The sequence below is a fragment of the Bos mutus genome, chromosome 4 (genome assembly GCF_027580195.1).
Source record: "Bos mutus isolate GX-2022 chromosome 4, NWIPB_WYAK_1.1, whole genome shotgun sequence".
Classification (NCBI taxonomy): Eukaryota; Metazoa; Chordata; class Mammalia; order Artiodactyla; family Bovidae; genus Bos; species Bos mutus.
In genome coordinates, this window is record NC_091620.1 from 11294885 (window position 1) to 11313922 (window position 19038).

At 41.4% G+C, this 19038-nt stretch overlaps 1 protein-coding gene across 5 annotated transcripts in view; it reads right to left on the bottom strand.

Annotated features, from left to right (window-relative positions):
- Positions 1 to 19038, bottom strand: part of LOC102266550 (solute carrier family 23 member 1) — an 89253-nt gene that overhangs the window by 28917 nt on the left and 41298 nt on the right. For all 5 annotated transcript variants that reach the window (XM_070369052.1, XM_070369050.1, XM_070369051.1 and 2 more), the window contains one exon: positions 10919 to 11078. In XM_070369052.1, coding sequence (XP_070225153.1) covers positions 10919 to 11078 — 160 coding nt within the window. The remainder of the gene's footprint in view (positions 1 to 10918; positions 11079 to 19038) is intronic.

Sequence of the window (19038 nt, forward strand, 5' to 3'; positions counted from 1 at the left end):
CAGAGTCTTTTCCAATGAGTCAACTCTTTCAATGAGTCAACTCTTCCAATGAGTCAACCTCGCATGAGGTGGCCAAAGTACTGGAGTTTCAGCTTTAGCATCATTCCTTCCAAAGAAATCCCAGAGCTAATCTCCTTCAGAATGGACTGGTTGGACCTCCTTGCAGTCCAACGGACTCTCAAGAGTCTTCTCCAACACCACAGTTCAAAAGCATCAATTCTTCGGCACTCAGCTTTCTACACAGTCCAACTCTCACATTCATACATGACCACAGGAAAAACCATAGCCTTGACTAGATGGACCTTTGTTGGCAAAGTAATGTCTAGTCACTGGTTAAAGGGCTTCCCAGGTGGTGCAGTAGTAAAGACTCTGCCTGCCAATGAAGGAGATGCAAGAGACTCGGGTTTGATCTCTAGGTGGGGAAGATCTGCTGGTTTAGGAAATGGCAACATACTCCAGTATTCTTGCCTGGAACATTTCATGCACAGAGGAGCCTGGCAGGCTATAGTCCATGGGGTCACAAAGAATCATACATGACTGAGCAGACACATACATACACACACACACAAACACATCTGTTAATGTGGCAAGCATAGGAACAGAAATGAGTCCAGGTGTTCAAACAGACCTATAAGATGAGGACAATTACAGTTAATTCTATATCATTCAATAGCATCATAAAAGAATGATACAAGTTTACCATAATGCACTCAGTAGAGTGGCTAACATGAAAAAGCTAGAAAATGTTGGTGAGATTGTGGAGTAACTGGGACTCACATATGATGCTGGCAGGAGGGTAAACTGGAACATCCATTTCAGAAATGTATTTTGCTGCTGCTGCTGCTGCTAAGTCGCTTCAGTCGTGTCTGACTCTGTGCGACCCCAAGATGGCAGCCCACATGGCTCCCCCGTCCCTGGGATTCTCCAGGCAAGAACACTGGAGTGGGTTACCATTTCTTTCTCCAACACACGAAGGTGAAAAGTGAAAGTGAAGTCGCTCAGTCGTGTCCGACTCTTAGCGACCCCATGGACTTTGCACATCAGGATCCTCCGTCCATGGGATTTTCCAGGCAAGAGTACTGGAGTGGGGTGCCATTGCCTTCTCCTAGTGTTTACTAAAGTGGAACATATAGACAATTTGATGGTGAATTTTATATGTCAACTGGACTGAAGGATGCCCAGACAGCTGATAAAACATTATTTCTGTGGTGTTTCCAGAAGAGATTAGTATTTGAATTGGTGAACTGAATGAAGCAGATGGCCCTACCCAAAAAGAGTATCTCTCTCTGTTAAATCACTTCAGTCATGTCAGAGTTTTTGTGACTCAATGGAAAGCAGTCTGCCAGGCTCCTCTGTTCACGGGATTCTCCAGGCAAGAATATTGGAGCTGGTTTGTACTGGTTATATTCCAGGCAAGAATACTGGTGTGCTCTTCTCCAGGGGATCTTCTTGACCCAGGGACTGGACCCATGTCTCTTATGTCTCCTGCACTGGCAGTTGGGTTCTTTACCATTAGTGGCACCAGGGAAGCCCACCCAATGTGAATGAGTGCCATCCAATCCTTTGAGGGACTCAGCAGAACCACAAGGCAGAGGAAGAACATTTTCGCTTGCTGCTTGAGCTGAGACTTCTGTCTTCTCCTGCCCCCAGACATCAGCACTCCTGGTTTTCAGGCCTTTGGAGTCAGATCAGGACTTACATCATTGTCCCTCCGCCCCACCCCCCATTGGAGTGTTTTGTCAATTCTATTCCCTCTCATTGGTCACACTTGGGTAAGAATAGGAATCTTGTTAGGAATGTGTCTCCTCTGTATTCCCTCTTCCTTCATCTGTCACGTTCTGAGGATATGACCCTTACTGCAGCCATGAGGCTGCTGAACGTGGGCTGGGTGGGATGCTGGATGGACCCTGGCTTCACTAAGGCTTGTCAGCTAGACTCCCAGGGATATCTACTAACAGACTCTGCTCTAGGTCCATAGCCCTGAATTTTGGAATGCCTTTGGTCCAGTCCTAGTGAGCCTGGGGGAGGCACACTAAGACAGTAAGTGAGGGCTAGAGTAATGCCTGAGCAAACTACCTTGTACTAGAAGGACTGGAAAAGGTCAGTTTTCATTTCAATCCCAAAGAAGGGCAATGCCAAAGAATGTTCAAACCACCCCCCACAATTGCACTCATTTTACATTCTAGCAAGGTAATGCTCAAAATCCTTCAAGTCAGGCTTCAGCAGTGCATGAACCATGAACTTCCAGATGTTCAAGCTGGATTTAGAAAAGGCATAGGAACCAGAGATCATATTGCCAATATTAGATGGGTCATAGAGAAAGCAAGGGAATTCCAGAAAAACATCTTACTTCTGCTTCATTGACTATACTAGAACCTTTGAGTGTGTGGATCACAACAAACTGTGGAAAATTCTTCAAGGGATGGGAATACCAGACCACCTTACCTACCTCCTGAGAAACCTGTATGCAAGTTAAGAAGCAACAGTTAGGAGGAGGAGCTAAGATGGCGGAGGAGTAGGACGGGGAGAACACTTTCTCCCCCACAAATTCATCAAAAGAACATTTAAACACCGAGTAAATTACACAAAACAACTTCTGAAAGCCGGCAGAGGACATCAGGCACCCAGAAAAGCAACCCAAGTCTTCGAAAGGAGAGAGAAGAAATACAGCTCCACCCACCAGAACACCGACACAAGCTTCCCTAACCAAGAAACCTTGACAAGCCACCTGTACAAACCGACACAGAGTGAGGAAACGCCACAATAAAGAGAACTCCACAAACTGCCAGAATACAGAAAGGACACCCCAAACTCAGCAATTTAAACAAGATGAAGAGACCGAGGAATACCCAGCAGACAAAGGAACAGGATAAAAGCCCACCAAACCAAACAAAAGAGGAACAGATAGGGAATCTACCTGATAAAGAATTCTGAATAATGATAGTGAAATTGCTCCAAAATCTTGAAATCAAAATGGAATCACAGATAAATAGCTTGGAGACAAAGATTGAGAAGATACAAGAAAGGTTTAACAAGGACCTAGAAGAAATAAAAGAGAGTCAATATAAAATGAATAATGCAATAAATGAAATTAAAAACACTCTGGAGGCAACAAATAGTAGAATAACAGAGGCAGAAGATAGGATTAGTGAATTAGAAGATAGAATGGTAGAAATAAATGAATCAGAGAGGATAAAAGAAAAACGAATTAAAAGAAATGAGGACAATCTCAGAGACCTCCAGGACAATATTAAACGCTACAACATTCGAATCATAGGGGTCCCAGAAGAAGACAAAAAGAAAGACCATGAGAAAATACTTGAGGAGATAATAGTTGAAAACTTCCCTAAAATGGGGAAGGGAATAATCACCCAAGTCCAAGAAACCCAGAGAGTCCCAAACAGGATAAACCCAAGGTGAAACACCCCAAGACACATATTAATCAAATTAACAAAGATCAAACACAAAGAACAAATATTAAAAGCACCAAGGGAAAAACAACAAATAACACAAAAGGGAATTCCTATAAGGATAACAGCTGATCTTTCAATAGAAACTCTTCAAGCCAGGAGGGAATGGCAAGACATACTTAAAGTGATGAAAGAAAATAACCTACAGCCCAGATTATTGTACCCAGCAAGGATCTCATTCAAATATGAAGGAGAAATCAAAAGCTTCTCAGACAAGCAAAAGCTGAGAGAATTCAGCACCACCAAACCAGCTCTCCAACAAATGCTAAAGGATCTTCTCTAGACAGGAAACACAAAAACAGTGTATAAACTCGAACCCAAAACAATAAAGTAAATGGCAACGGGATCATACTTATCAGTAATTACCTTAAATGTAAATGGGTTGAATGCCCCAACCAAAAGACAAAGACTGGCTGAATGGATACAAAAACATGACCCCTACATATGCTGTCTACAAGAGACCCACCTCAAAACAGGGACACATACAGACTGAAAGTGAAGGGCTGGAAAAAGATTTTCCATGCAAATAGAGACCAAAAGAAAGCAGGAGTAGCAATACTTATATCAGATAAAATGGACTTTAAAACAAAGGCTGTGAAAAGAGACAAAGACGGTCACTACCTAATGATCAAAGGATCAATCCAAGAAGAAGATATAACAATTATAAATATATATGCACCCAACACGGGAGCACCACAATATGTAAGACAAATGCTAACAAGTATGAAAGGAGAAATTAACAATAACACAATAATAGTGGGAGACTTTAATACCCCACTCACACCTATGGATAGATCAACTAAACAGAAAATTAACAAGGAAACACAAATGTTAAACGATACAATAGACCAGTTAGACCTAATTGATATCTATAGGACATTTCATCCCAAAACAATGAATTTCACCTTTTTCTCAAGCGCACATGGAACCTTCTCCAGGATAGATCACATCCTGGGCCATAAATCTAGCCTTGGTAAATTCAAAAAAATAGAAATCATTCCAAGCATCTTTTCTGACCACAATGCAGTAAGATTAGATCTCAATTACACGAGAAAAACTATTAAAAATTCCAATATATGGAGGCTGAACAACACCCTGCTGAATAACCAACAAATCACAGAAGAAATCAAAATTTGCATAGAAACGAATGAAAATGAAAACACAACAACTCAAAACCTGTGGGACACTTTAAAAGCAGTCCTAAGAGGAAAGTTCATAGCAATACAGGCATACCTCAAGAAACAAGAAAAAAGTCAAATAAATAACCTAACCCTACACCTAAAGCAACTAGAAAAGGAAGAAATGAAGAACCCCAGGGTTAGAAGAAGGAAAGAAATCTTAAAAATTAGGGCAGAAATAAATGCAAAAGAAACAAAAGAGACCATAGCAAAAATCAACAAAGCCAAAAACTGGTTCTTTGAAAGGATAAATAAAATGGACAAACCATTAGCCAGACTCATCAAGAAACAAAGGGAGAAAAATCAAATCCATAAAATTAGAAATGAAAATGGAGAGATCACAACAGACAACACAGAAATACAAAGGATCATAAGAGACTACTATCAACAATTATATGCCAATAAAATGGACAACGTGGAAGAAATGGACAAATTCTTAGAAAAGTACAACTTTCCAAAACTAGACCAGGAAGACCCATCACAAGCACGGAAATTGAAACTGTAATCAAAAATCTTCCAGCAAACAAAAGCCCAGGTCCAGACGGCTTCACAGCTGAATTCTACCAAAAATTTAGAGAAGAGCTAACACCTATCCTGCTCAAACTCTTCCAGAAAATTGCAGAGGAAGGTAAACTTCCAAACTCATTCTATGAGGCCACCATCACCCTAATACCAAAACCTGACAAAGACGCCACAAAAAAAGAAAACTACAGGCCAATATCACTGATGAACATAGATGCAAAAATCCTTAACAAAATTCTAGCAATCAGAATCCAACAATACATTAAAAATATCATACACCATGACCAAGTGGGCTTTATCCCAAGGATGCAAGGATTCTTCAATATCCGCAAATCAATCAATGTTATACACCACATTAACAAATTGAAAAACAAAAACCATATGATTATCTCAATAGATGCAGAGAAAGCCTTTGACAAAATTCAACATCCATTTATGATAAGAACTCTCCAGAAAGCAGGAATAGAAGGAACATACCTCAACATAATAAAAGCTATATATGAGAAACCCACAGCAAACATTATCCTCAATGGTGAAAAATTGAAAGCATTCCTCTAAAGTCCGGAACAAGACAAGGGTGCCCACTTTCACCATTACTATTCCACATAGTTTTGGAAGTTTTGGCCACAGCAATCAGAGCAGAAAAAGAAATAAAAGGAATCCAAATTGGAAAAGAAGAAGTAAAACTCTCACTATTTGCAGATGACATGATCCTTTACATAGAAAACCCTAAAGACTCCACCAGAAAATTACTAGAACTAATCAATGATTATAGTAAAGTTGCAGGATATAAAATCAACACACAGAAATCCCTTGCATTCCTATACACTAATAATGAGAAAACAGAAAGAGAAATTAAGGAAACAATTCCATTCACCATTGCAACGGAAAGAATAAAATACTTAGGAATATATCTACCTAAAGAAACTAAAGACCTATATATAGAAAACTATAAAACACTGGTGAAAGAAATCAAAGAGGACACTAATAGATGGAGAAATATACCATGTTCATGGATTGGAAGAATCAATATAGTGAAAATGGGTATACTACCCAAAGCAATTTATAGATTCAATGCAACCCCTATCAAGCTACCAACGGTATTCTTCACAGAGCTAGAACAAATAATTTCACAATTTGTATGGAAATACAAAAAACCTCGAATAGCCAAAGCGATCTTGAGAAAGAAGAATGGAACTGGAGGAATCAACCTACCTGACTTCAGACTCTATTACAAAGCCACAGTTATCAAGCTGGTATGGTACTGGCACAAAGACAGAAATATTGATCAATGGAACAAAATAGAAAGCCCAGAGATAAATCCACGCACATATGGACACCTTATCTTTGACAAAGGAGGCAAGAATATACAATGGATTAAAGACAATCTCTTTAACAAGCTGTGCTGGGAAAACTGGTCAACCACTTGTAAAAGAATGAAACTAGAACACTTTCTAACACCATACACAAAAATAAACTCAAAATGGATTAAAGATCTCAACGTAAGACCAGAAACTATAAAACTCCTAAAGGAGAACATAGGCAAAACACTCTCCGACATACATGACAGCAGGATCCTCTATGACCCACCTCCCAGAATATTGGAAATAAAAGCAAAAATAAACAAATGGGACCTAATTAAACTTAAAAGCTTCTGCACAACAAAGGAAACTAGTAGCAAGGTGAAAAGGCAGCCTTCAGAATGGGAGAAAATAATAGCAAATGAAGCAACGGACAAACAACTAATCTCAAAAATATACAAGCAACTCCTATAGCTCAACTCCAGAAAAATAAATGACCCGATCAAAAAATGGGCCAAAGAACTAAATAGACATTTCTCCAAAGAAGACATACAGATGGCTAACAAACACATGAAAAGATGCTCAACATCACTCATTATCAGAGAAATGCAAATCAAAACCACTATGAGGTACCATTTCACGCCAGTTAGAATGGCTGCGATCCAAAAGTCTACAAGCAATAAATGCTGGAGAGGGTGTGGAGAAAAGGGAACTCTCTTACACTGTTGGTGGGAATGCAAACTAGTACAGCCACTATGGAGAACAGTGTGGAGATTCCTTAAAAAACTGGGAATAGAACTGCCTTATGATCTAGCAATCCCACTGCTGGGCATACACACTGAGGAAACCAGAAGGGAAAGAGACACGTGTACCCCAATGTTCATCGCAGCACTGTTTATAATAGCCAGGACATAGAAGCAACCTAGATGCCCATCAGCAGATGAATGGATAAGAAAGCCGTGGTACATATACACAATGGAATATTACTCAGCCATTAAAAAGAATACATTTGAATCAGTTCTAATGAGATGGATAAAACTGGAACCTATTATACAGAGTGAAGTAAGCCAGAAAGAAAAACACCAATACAGTATACTAACACATATATATGGAATTTAGAAAGATGGTAACAATAACCCTGTGTCCAGCAAAAGAGACACTGATGTATAGATCAGTCTTATGGACTCTGTGGGAGAGGGAGAGGGTGGGGAGATTTGGGAGAATAGCATTGAAACATGTATAATATCATGTATGAAACGAGTCGCCAGTCCAGGTTTGATGCACGGTACTAGATGCTTGGGGCTGGTGCACTGGGACGACCCAAAGGGAGGGTAGGGGAGGGAGGAGGGAGGAGGGTTCAGGATGGGGAACGAGGGTATACCTGTGGCGGATTCATTTTGATATTTGGCAAAACTAATACAATATTGTAAAGTTTAAAAATAAAATAAAATTTAAAAAAAAAAAGAAGCAACAGTTAGAACCTGACACGGAACAATGGACTGATTGCAAATTGAGAAAGGAGTATGTCAAGGCTGTATACTGTCACCGTGCTTATTTAACTTACATGCAGAGCACATGTTGTGAAATGCCAGGTTGGATGAAGCACAAATGGACTCAAGAGTGCCAGGAGAAATATTAATAACCTCAGATATGCAGATGACACCACACTTAGGGTGGAAAGCGAAGAGAAACTAAAGAGCCTTTTGATGAAAGTGAAAGAGGAGAGTGAAAAAGCTGGCTTAAAGCTCAACATTCAGAAAACTAAATTGTGTCATCTGGTTCCATCACTTCATGGCTAATAAATGGGGAAACAATGGAAACAGTGACAGACTTTATTTTCTTGGGCTCCAAAATCACTGCAGATGGTGACTGCAGCCATGAAATTAAAAGATACTTGCTCCTTGGAAGAAAAGCTATGACCAACCTAGACAGCGTATTAAAAAGCAGAGACATGACTTTGTCAACAAAGGTCCATCTACTCAAAGCTATGGTTTTTCCAGTAGTCATATATGAATGTAAGAGTTAGACCATAACGAAGGCTGAGAGTTGAAGAACTAATGCCTTCGAACTGTGGTGTTGGAGAAGACTCTTGAGAATGCCCTGGACTGCAAGGAGATCCAACCAGTCCATCCTAAAGGAAATCAACCCTGAATATTCTTTGGAAGGACTGATGCTGAAGCTGAAACTCCAATACTATGGCCACCTGATGTGAAGAACTGACTGATTTGAAAAGACCCTGATGCTAGGAAAGATTGAAGGTGGGAGGAGAAGCGGAGGACAGAGGATGAGATGGTTGAATGGCATCACTCACTCAATGGACATGAGTTTGAGTCAACTGTGGGAGGTGGTGATGGATGGGGAGGCCTGGCGTGCTGCAGTCCATGGGGTAAAAAAGTGTCAGTCATTGCCAGGAGCCAGCGAGAGGCACTCCAGTCAGGACAAAGGTCATGAGGAAGGAGGCTCGGCATACGCAAAGGCGGGATCGAGCCTCAGGAGTCCCCCTGGATATTCTCGAGTATCTACCCCCAAAAAACCAGAGTCTGCCTACTTTATTGCTTTGTGCTCTCACCTCTGACTTTACTGGGGGCTGTCCCCCACCACCATCTCGCTCTCTCTGACAAAGAGTTAACTTACAGCTCCAATTAAAGTTTCTGGGCATTAGGAGTGTTTACATCTAAACCCCTCAGATAGCTCTCTAACTCGCCTGACAAGTTTACCTGGACTCCTACAACTGTGCATACGATTGTTTACAGTCTCTCAGCCTCGAGAGGCACGGGAAGCTTAAGATATTCAAATAGCTTAGAGCCTCTCAAAGAGTTAGAAACTGTCAGAATAAAGCTAGTAAAAGATTTCATTGATGAGCCAATGCTTGCTGCCAAGTTTCCACATCCCCTGTATTGTATCCTTGAATGTGTATTAATTAATATAGTTAGTATGTAGAAAAAATAAGTAGTGGCCTTGGTGTTAGCAACTTTAGGCCCTTAAGGTAATAAATTCTTTCCTTTGTTGTAAACCCACTGCACCTCTGCCCTATAGGAATGCAATTTTATCTAACACCTTCGGAGGATGGCGCCAAACCTTAGAATAATTACTCTTAGAGAAAATAAGTCTTACGGTTGACAAACCTTTGTCAAGAGTCATAAAATGTTAATAGGCCTTCTGGCCAGAAGATGATGTAAATCACCTAAGCCATTTGTATACGATAAATTTGCAGGAAAGAAACCCTAGTTTTTGATAAGGATCAAAGATTGCTGACTTTGCATCCCCTATTAGCCTCTATGTGTAACTTAGGGTATAAAAGCCCCTGTTGAAAATAAAGCTACGGGCCTTGTTCACCAAAGCTTGGTCTCCCCATGTCATTCTTCTCCTTAATTTCCAGCTGAGTCTCCATATGGAGCACGGAGGTCCTCTTCGACCATTTATTTGCCTGGGCTTCTAAGACCCACTCGAGAAGGTGTCTAAGGTGGGGCACCTTCCGCTATTCCAGACAGCGCCTGAGGCCTCTGTGGTCAGAGCTAACCTGGTGCCACAGGTTATATTGATTTTCCATGTAAACCAAGCTACTCAGCCTCTTTTCTCCACTGAATTTTCCTACTGAGCTATCCTCATTCTATTACTCTTTATATCTTTTATGAATATTTGAATAGGTCGCCAATGCCGTCTCTCCTTCGAATACTCTGGATCAGCCGGGGCTGTACCCCGGCAAGTCACGACGGTGTGACTGAACAACAAGAAGAACCCCACCCGTATACTGTTTGTGTAACTCTGCCCCTGCTCCAGAGGAGGGGGGCCTTTGAGCCACTCCAGGCTTACATATTTAAGGTCAAGCTGGGAGGGAGATTATTGGACTTCCCAGAAATCTCAGGCAACCTTCCCTCTCATATATTATTCCACCCATAAGCCATCCTTGACCTCACCTCCAAAGCCAGGTGAGGATGTTAGAGTCTGGAAGCTATGAGGCCTACTGTCCCTGAGGGTGTGGCTGTGTGCTGGCTTCCTAATCTATCATTTAGATAAGCCAACCTGGAGCATGGGCTTCCTGTGACTCAGAGTGTAAAGAATCTTCCTGCAGTGCAGGAGATCAGGATTCCATCCCTAGGTTGGGAAGATTCCCTGGAGGAAGGCATGGCTACCCACTCCAGGATTCTTGCCTGGGGAATTCCATGGAAAGAGGAGCCTGGTGGGCTACAGTCCAGGGGGTTGCAAAGAATCGGACATGACTGAGCAACTAACACTCACTCAGCTCAACTTATCCTGGAGCTGGCCAAACTTTAAAGTCTGCTTCAATCCACCAGTTTCTTTCCCTGAATGACACAACTGAATTAAACAAGGACCAGTGTCTTAAAGTTTGGAATCTTGCCTAGCAGTGAGCTGAGAAAATGAGTCAACTCCGAAGCCCCTTTTGAGGACCACCCCATTCCTCGCACCCCACCCATCAACCCAATACCTCTCGGATCCTCTTCTGCCATTCCTCAGTGAATTCAGGTGAGCTGGCGTTCACCTGGCTGGCATTGAGTGTCCACGCGGGGCACTTCCAGGTGGGAAGAGACAGCATGGCCAGGGAGGGTCCCAAGAAAGCAAAGGTCCCTCCCTGGAGAATGGGCAGCCTGGAGGAGGGGAAAGGAGACAGTTACCCATTAGCCCCTTTAACACTGGCCTGTCACTGGTCCCAGCAGAGGCCTTTTCATCCCAAGTCCTCCCTTGGTTTCAGGGCAACACATGAGTCCTGAAGTTCTCAGTTATAGGGAACTCCTGCTGCTGCTGCTAAGTCGCTTCAGTCGTGTCTGACTCTATGCGACCCCATAGATGGCAGCCCACCAGGCTCCCCCGTCCCTGGGATTCTCCAGGCAAGAACACTGGAGTGGGTTGCCATTTCCTTCTCCAATGCATGAAAGTGAAAAGTGAAAGTGAAATCGCTCAGTCGTGTCTGACTCTTTGTGACCCCATGGACTGCAGCCTACCAGGCTCCTCTGTCCATGGGATTTTCCAGGCAAGAGTACTGGAGTGGGGTGCCATTGCCTTCTCCGAGGGAACTCCTATCAATCTCCAAATCAGATCCATGAACTTTGCCAAACTTTGGACAGGTAGGAGAGGTGAGGAGGATATGATCAGCAGACCTAATCCCAGTCCTGGAGATGCGAGCCCAGGAGCAGAGAGTCACGTACTGGAAAATGATCTGGGGCAGCACAGAGCTCAGGGAACATGTTTGGTGGGTGCCACTGTCTTCCTCAGTCCCAGAGAAACTTCCCCAGACCCCAGGATCAAAGCACAGTTCACACACGTCAAGTTCCCTCACTGACAAGAGATGCACAGCCTAGAATCTGGGTGGCCAGATTCCTTTGCGCCTTCAAAAATGAAAGGCGATTCCAGACCTCTACCTCCAGATTCCTTTCTATCACATGGACTGAACATGCTTGAGGTCCATTATCAGGGCGTGTCCCCCACACAAGCCTTCCTTCTTCCTGGTCAGCATCTCACTCTGGCCTCTGTGAGAACTTCCAGCAGTGTCCATCTGACTTGTCTCCCTTCAAGGTGAACATAGCCTGATAAGTCAACCTCCAATAATCCTGTCTTACTAGAAGGTCAGAAGCTGTTAAGGCTGACCTAGTCTCCTCACCTGCATATTATAATAGAACTGGTGTGGAGGGAGAATGGAACAGGATCTTAGCCTCTTGCTTGCATTTGTCATATATACCTTATCCAGTTTAGATACTTGTTCTTAACAATACTAAAAGAGTACTTTTGAAATCAGGATTCCACGAAGATAGCTTAAAGAGTCTCCTTGAGAACGAACCCATTTTATTTAATGAAAATATAAAGTATACGAAAGAGTTTTACTGCCTAACTGGATTTTGTCCTGGCTGAACATAGGAACTAGCAAGGGCTGAGCATCAGCCTCAGATGAGTTCACAGGCTGGTCAAGAGGTGCACCCAGGCATGGAGAGAGCTTAGACCTCCAGGTGATTCTAACACCAGCCAGGGTTGAGAACAACTGATCTAGATTCATAAATCTAGACCCATAAGGCTCCAAAAGAGATTAGAATATATGGCACAGACAGGGCAGGAAACATGGGTGATGGAATGGGTATGTATGAACGATTTTTTAGTTAAAAAAATTATGGTGGGGAGAGATAAATTAGGAATTTGGGATTAACATGTATACACTAATACATATATAATAGGTAAACAACAAGGACCTTCTGTATAGCACAGGGAATTATAATTTATTTTATAATAATCTATAATGAAAGAGAATCTATATATAATATACATTTATATATATATATAACTAAATCAATTTGCTATATACTTGAAAGTAACACAACATTGTAAATTCAGTTCAGTTCAGTCACTCAGTCGTGTCCGACTCTTTGCGACCCTGTGAATTGCAGCACGCCAGGCCTCCCTGTCCATCACCAACTCCTGGAGTTCACTCAGACTCATGTCCATCGAGTCAGTGATGCCATCCAGCCATCTCATCCTCTGTCGTCCCCTTCTCCTCCTGCCCCCAATCCCTCTCAGCATCAGGGTCTTTTCCAATGACTCATCTCTTCGAGTGAGGTGGCCAAAGTACTGGAGTTTCAGCTTTAGCATCATTCCTTCCAAAGAAATCCCAGGGCTGATCTCCTTCAGAATGGACTGGTTGGATCTCCTTGCAGTCCAAGGGACTCTCAAGAGTCTTCTCCAACACCACAGTTCAAAAGCATCAATTCTTCAGCGCTCAGCCCTCTTCACAGTCCAACTTTCACATCCATACATGACCACAGGAAAAACCATAGCCTTGACTACACGGACCTTGGTTGGCAAAGTAATGTCTCTGCTTTTCAATATGCTATCTAGGTTAGTCATAATTTTTTTTCTAAGGAGTAAGCATCTTTTAATTTCCTGGCTGCAGTCACCATCTGCAGTGATTTTGGAGCCCCCAAAAATAAAGTCTGACACTGTTTCCACTGTTTCCCCATCTTTTCCCATGAAGTGATGGGACCAGATGCCATGATCTTAGTTTTCTGAATGTTGAGCTTTAAACCAACTTTTTCACTCTCCACTTTCACTTTCATCAAGAAGCTTTTTAGTTCCTCTTGTAAATTCCCATTGTAAATTAATTATACTTCAATTAAACATTCATAGAAATTATGAAGATAAGTATCTTGACAGAGAAGGGAAACACACTATATCATTGCAAAATCCCTTTTGAGCTTTTAAAATGAACATAGACACCTTTGCATATCATAGGTACAGACAGTATGTAATCCAAGACTTGTGTTTCAGTTTTTTGCTGTAATTCCATATGCACATTTCATTCATTCAACAAATATTTACTGAGGACTTGCTCTGTCGGAAGCACTGGTTGTCAGGTATTGGAAATACCACAGTGAGTGAGACAAAATTCCCACTTATATTCTAGTTACATATTTCCTGGTTAGCCCTTATACTAACTAGTCATTTACAGTAACTCACTCTCAGGGATTCTTTAAACAGTTTACAGTTATAAACAATCCATCATTGCTATACCACCATGGCCTCAGCCATTTCAGTATTACTGGGTTCCATGAGGGCAGAGAAGTCTAGTTTTCTCTTCTATCCCTCCAGAACCAAGGTTAGTATTACAAAATCTATCAACATTGGGTTTTCTCATTTCATTTTTTTAGTTTAATAGGCATATAATGAAATCCTGACAAAAGTGAATTTGCATTTCATTAAGTCACAAAAGATGTGATTTTTATGTCTGTTTTTCCCTGCCTATAAACTGTTTTACTCATTACATAGAAATTAGACACTGCCAAAATATATTTAAAACAGTTTTACTGATGGTGAGATTTGTTTTCACTTAAAAAATATTTTCTGTTATTATATCCTTAACTTAGAACTTATTTAAGGGATATTTCAAAATTTTCAAGTAGTTCAGCATTTGTCTAACTCTGTTCATGTTGTTTTTTTCAAGATTATTACATGTAGTTGGGATAATGTACTAACATGATAGATGCACTTTTTACCCTTTATTTTTTTTATTTTTTTATTTTTTTGGTTGCACCTCTCAGCTTGCAGAATCTTAGTTCCCACCAAGGGAACTTGCATCAAAAGCACTGAGTCCTCACCACTGAACAACCAGGGAATTCCCTCTACCTTTAAGAAACTACTAAATACATTTTATGTTCAAGAGCAAGATGAATTGTTTCCATTAATTTACTAGAGTGTATTCCTATGTCCTTAAAAAAAAAGCCTCTTGATGAAAGTGAAAAAGGTGAGTGAAAAAATTGGCTTAAAGCTCAACATTCAGAAAACGAAGATCATGGCATCTGGTCCCATCACTTCATGGGAAATAGATGGGGAAACAGTGGAAACAGTGTCAGACTTTATTTTTGGGGCTCCAAAATCACTGCAGATGGTGATTGCAGCCATGAAATTAAAAGACGCTTACTCCTTGGTAGGAAAGTTATGACCAACCTAGATAGCATATTGAAAAGCAGAGACATAACTTTGCTAACAAAGGTCTGTCTAGTCAAGGCTATGGTTTTTCCAGTAGTCATGTATGGGTGTGAGAGTTGCACTGTGAAGAAAGCTGAGCACCAAAGAATTGATGCTTTTGAACTGTGGTGTTGGAGAAGACTCTTGAGAGTCCCTTGGACTACAAGGAGATCCAACCAGCCATTCTAAAGATCGGTCCTGGGTGTTCTTTGGAAGGAATGATGCTAAAGCTGAAATTCCTGTACTTTGGCCACCTCATGTGAAGAGTTGATTCATTGGAAAAGACTCTGATGCTGGGAGGGATTGGGGGCAGGAGGAAAAGTGGATGACAGAGGATGAGATGGTTGTATGGCATCACTGACTCGATGGACGTGGGTTTGGATGAACTCCAGGAGTTGGTGATGGACAAGGAGGCCTGGTGTGCTGCACTTCATGGGGTCGCAAAGAGTCGGACACTACTGAGCGACTGAACTGAAATGAACTGATTCCTATGTCCTACAGTTAGATTCACACATATCCATAAATTCTTCCTTCCCTCTCCTATACTCAGATCTTTCAATCCCACTTTCCATCCATTCCTGTCCCCCTCCCCACCTTGTTTTATGAGCATTACCACCTTGCTCATAACTTCTTATTGATACTCTTTTGACAGAGATCTATGTATATTTCTTGCATTTCTACTAGTTTTCCTTTTATGCACTTTCTTGGTACATGTTTAAGATATATGCATTCAGTACCACTACAAGGCTTTCATTGTTCTATATACATTTTACCTTTTATGGTGACTTTTATGTGTATCTCAGAACTGCTTTTGATTTCACAATTAATTTCATCTCATGTTAAAAATTTTACCTTGAATATGACTCACTATTATTATACACGTGCCTTCTAATTCTTTTGTGAACCACAGATTGTTGATTTTTAAAATTCAACACTTTAGAAATAGAAGGGCCATTTGGAGAATATCCAACCTGGCTTTATAGATAACGGATCTGGAGCCCAAGGTCATAGAGTTAACCAGGATGTCTTGAGGTTTTTCACTATGGCGCTATAACACCAGTTAAGAGCATGGTATAGACCAAAGGCAAGTTTGAATACGACTTTGTCTTATCAGCTGTGTGACCAAGGCATGTTGCCCAACTTCTGCAAGCCTCAGTGTCCTCTTTGACAAAATATAGTAGTAATCTCCCAAGGAGTAACTGTGAGGTTAAAATATATGTAAGTGATTAGCATGATGCCTGGGGAAGAGCTCAATGAATAGAATAATTTTCATTATTATTCCCCCTGAAATGTGTGGTTACTTCTGGAAAGGGTCACTCGGTCAGTTCAGTCACTCAATCATGTCAACTCTTTGTGACCCCATGGACTGCAGCATGCCAGGCTTCCCTGTCCATTACCAACTCCCAGAGGTTGCTCAAACTCATGTCCACTGAATCAGTGATGCTATCCGACCATCTCATCCTCTGTCGTCCCCTTCTCCTACTCTCAATCTTTCCCAGCATCAGGGTCTTTTCTAATGAGTTGGCTTTTTGGATCAGGTGCCCTAAGTACTGGAGCTTCATCTCAAGCATCAGTCCTTCCAAAAACTATTCAGGGTTGATTTCCTTTAGGATGGACTGGTTTGACCTCCTTGCAGTCCAAGGGACTCTCAAGAGTCTTCTCCAACACCACAGTTCAAAGGCATTAGTTCTTCAACCCTCAACCTTCTTTATGGTCCAACTCACACATCCATACATGACTACTGGAAAAACCATAGCTTTAACTAGACAGACTTTGTTGGCAAAGTCATGTCTCTGCTTTTTAATATGCTATCTAGGTTGGTTATAACTTTTCTTCCAAGTAGCAAGCATCTTTTAATTTCATGGCTGCAAGTCACCATCTGCAGAAAATAAAGTCTGCCACTGTTTCCACTGTTTCCCCATCTATTTGCCATGAAGTGATGGGACCTGATGCCATGATCTTAGTTTTTTGAATGTTGAGCTTTAAGCCAACTTTTTCACTCTCCTCTTTCACTTTCATCAGGAGTTTCTTTAATTCCTCTTCACTTTCTGCAAAAAGGGTGGTGTCATCTGCATATCTGAGGTTATTGATATTTCTCCTGTCAATCTTGATTCCAGCTTGTCCTTCATCCAACCTGGCATTTCACATCATGTACTTTGCATACAAGTTAAATAAGCAGGGTGATAGTATACAGCCTTTGCATAATTTTTTCCCAATTTGGAAGCAGTCCATTGCTTCATATCCTGTTCTAACTGTTACTTCTTGACCTGCATACATGTTTCTCAGGAGGCAGGTAAGGTGGTCTGTTCTTCCCATCTCTTGAAGAGTTTCCCACATTTTGTTGTGATCCACACAGTCAAAAGCCTTAGTGTAGTCAATGAAGCAGAAGCAGATGTTTTTCTGGAATTCCCTTGCTTTCTCTATGATCCATCTAATACTGGCAATATGATCTCTGGTTCCTCTGCCTTTTCTAAATCCAGTTTGAACATCTGAAATTTCACGGTTCACGTACGTTGAAGCCTGGCTTCAGTCATGTGAGGACTTCCCCATAGCTCAGTTGGTAAAGAATCCATCTGCAATGCAGGAGACGCTGGTTTGATTCCTGAGACAGGAAGATCTGCTGCAGAAGGGATAGACTACCTACTCCAATATTCTTGGGCTTCCCTTGTGGCTCAGCTGGTAAAAATCTGCCTGCAATGCAGGAGACCTGGGTCTGATCCCTAGGTTGGGAAGATCCCCTGGAGAAGGGAAAGTCTACCCACTCCAGTATTGTGGCCTGGAGAATTCTATGGACTGTAATGGGGTTGCAAAGAGTTGGAAAAGGTCTGTATACCAAAACATTTTCTTAATGTTTCCTTAAATAACAGATATTATAGTATGGGCTTTTTTGTTTTGTTTTGTTTTTAAAGCTGTTGTCTGGCATTCCCATTTCTTGGAGGTTGGTTCTCTAAGATGTGCTTCCTAAGACTCTCCCTGTCCATTCTCCCCTTTCCTTCAGTCTTTACTATCTCATCTGTATGTTCAAGTCTGAAGAACATTCCCCACCATTTTCCTTTACAACAACATGCAAAATCTAGTCTCAGAAACAGTCCTTAGAAATTTGATAGGATTGGTATTTTAAGTGGTCAAAGCCACAGATATGTGTCCGTGGGGGTACTATCAACATCTAAGCTTATATAGTGTTTTAAAGTTACACAGCATTTTCTCATCCTTATCTCAAGAGTATTGCAGGGTGTGTAGCACAATGCTGCTTTGTCTCTGTATGAGGAGGCTGATACTGGGGGAGGTGCCAGTGGCAGGGTTCAATTAGGAAATACAGAGCCCTGATCAGAAAGTATGGGTCATGGGGCCAAATTGTGACCCAGTATGTTTGTTATAAGAACAATTGATAAGAGGACATGTGGTAAGAACAAACTTCTTAAAGAGTTTATGGTAATGATTATGTAATTTTTCTCCTCTCTTAGTATATATGAATACTTCCATTTGGGCCCATAAAGTAGGAACAGCTAACCTTTCGGAAGTATTGGGAAGTTAAGCTTCAATCCTTCTCTCGGAGTTCTCATGCACTTCATAAAAATAGTATACATGACCCTTGTTAAAGACGTTAAGGCAGGCTTTACTACAAGGGGGCTACTACAATGGGATTTTGTAATAGGGGAGAGAGATCAGGCTCAACTCCCAATATGACAAGGAAAGGTGAGAATTCATAGCCAATGAGGAGGGTGGGGTTCAGTGGATAGAAAATTACTAAGAGGAAGCATCAGGATAAGGAGGGGATTCAGGATGAAGACAGGACAAGGTGATGAGACATCACCTGGGGATGATGGAGAATGAGGAACCCAATCAGAGAGTGAGGATGGATATTCTGGCTACAGGCATTGAGCAAGATTCTTGCTAAAATTGGACACTCATGTGTCCATTGTGTCATGTTGGACAGACCAACAAGGACACTCAAAAGTCAAGCCTAGTTGAACAGTTGTTTATTGGATATAGCAGTAGGATGATCATAGTCAATCTTGTATGTTAGACACTATGACTAAATGGATCTCTTTCAGTTAAATAGACTCAGCACAACATGGGCCTGTACAAAATTCTGGAGCA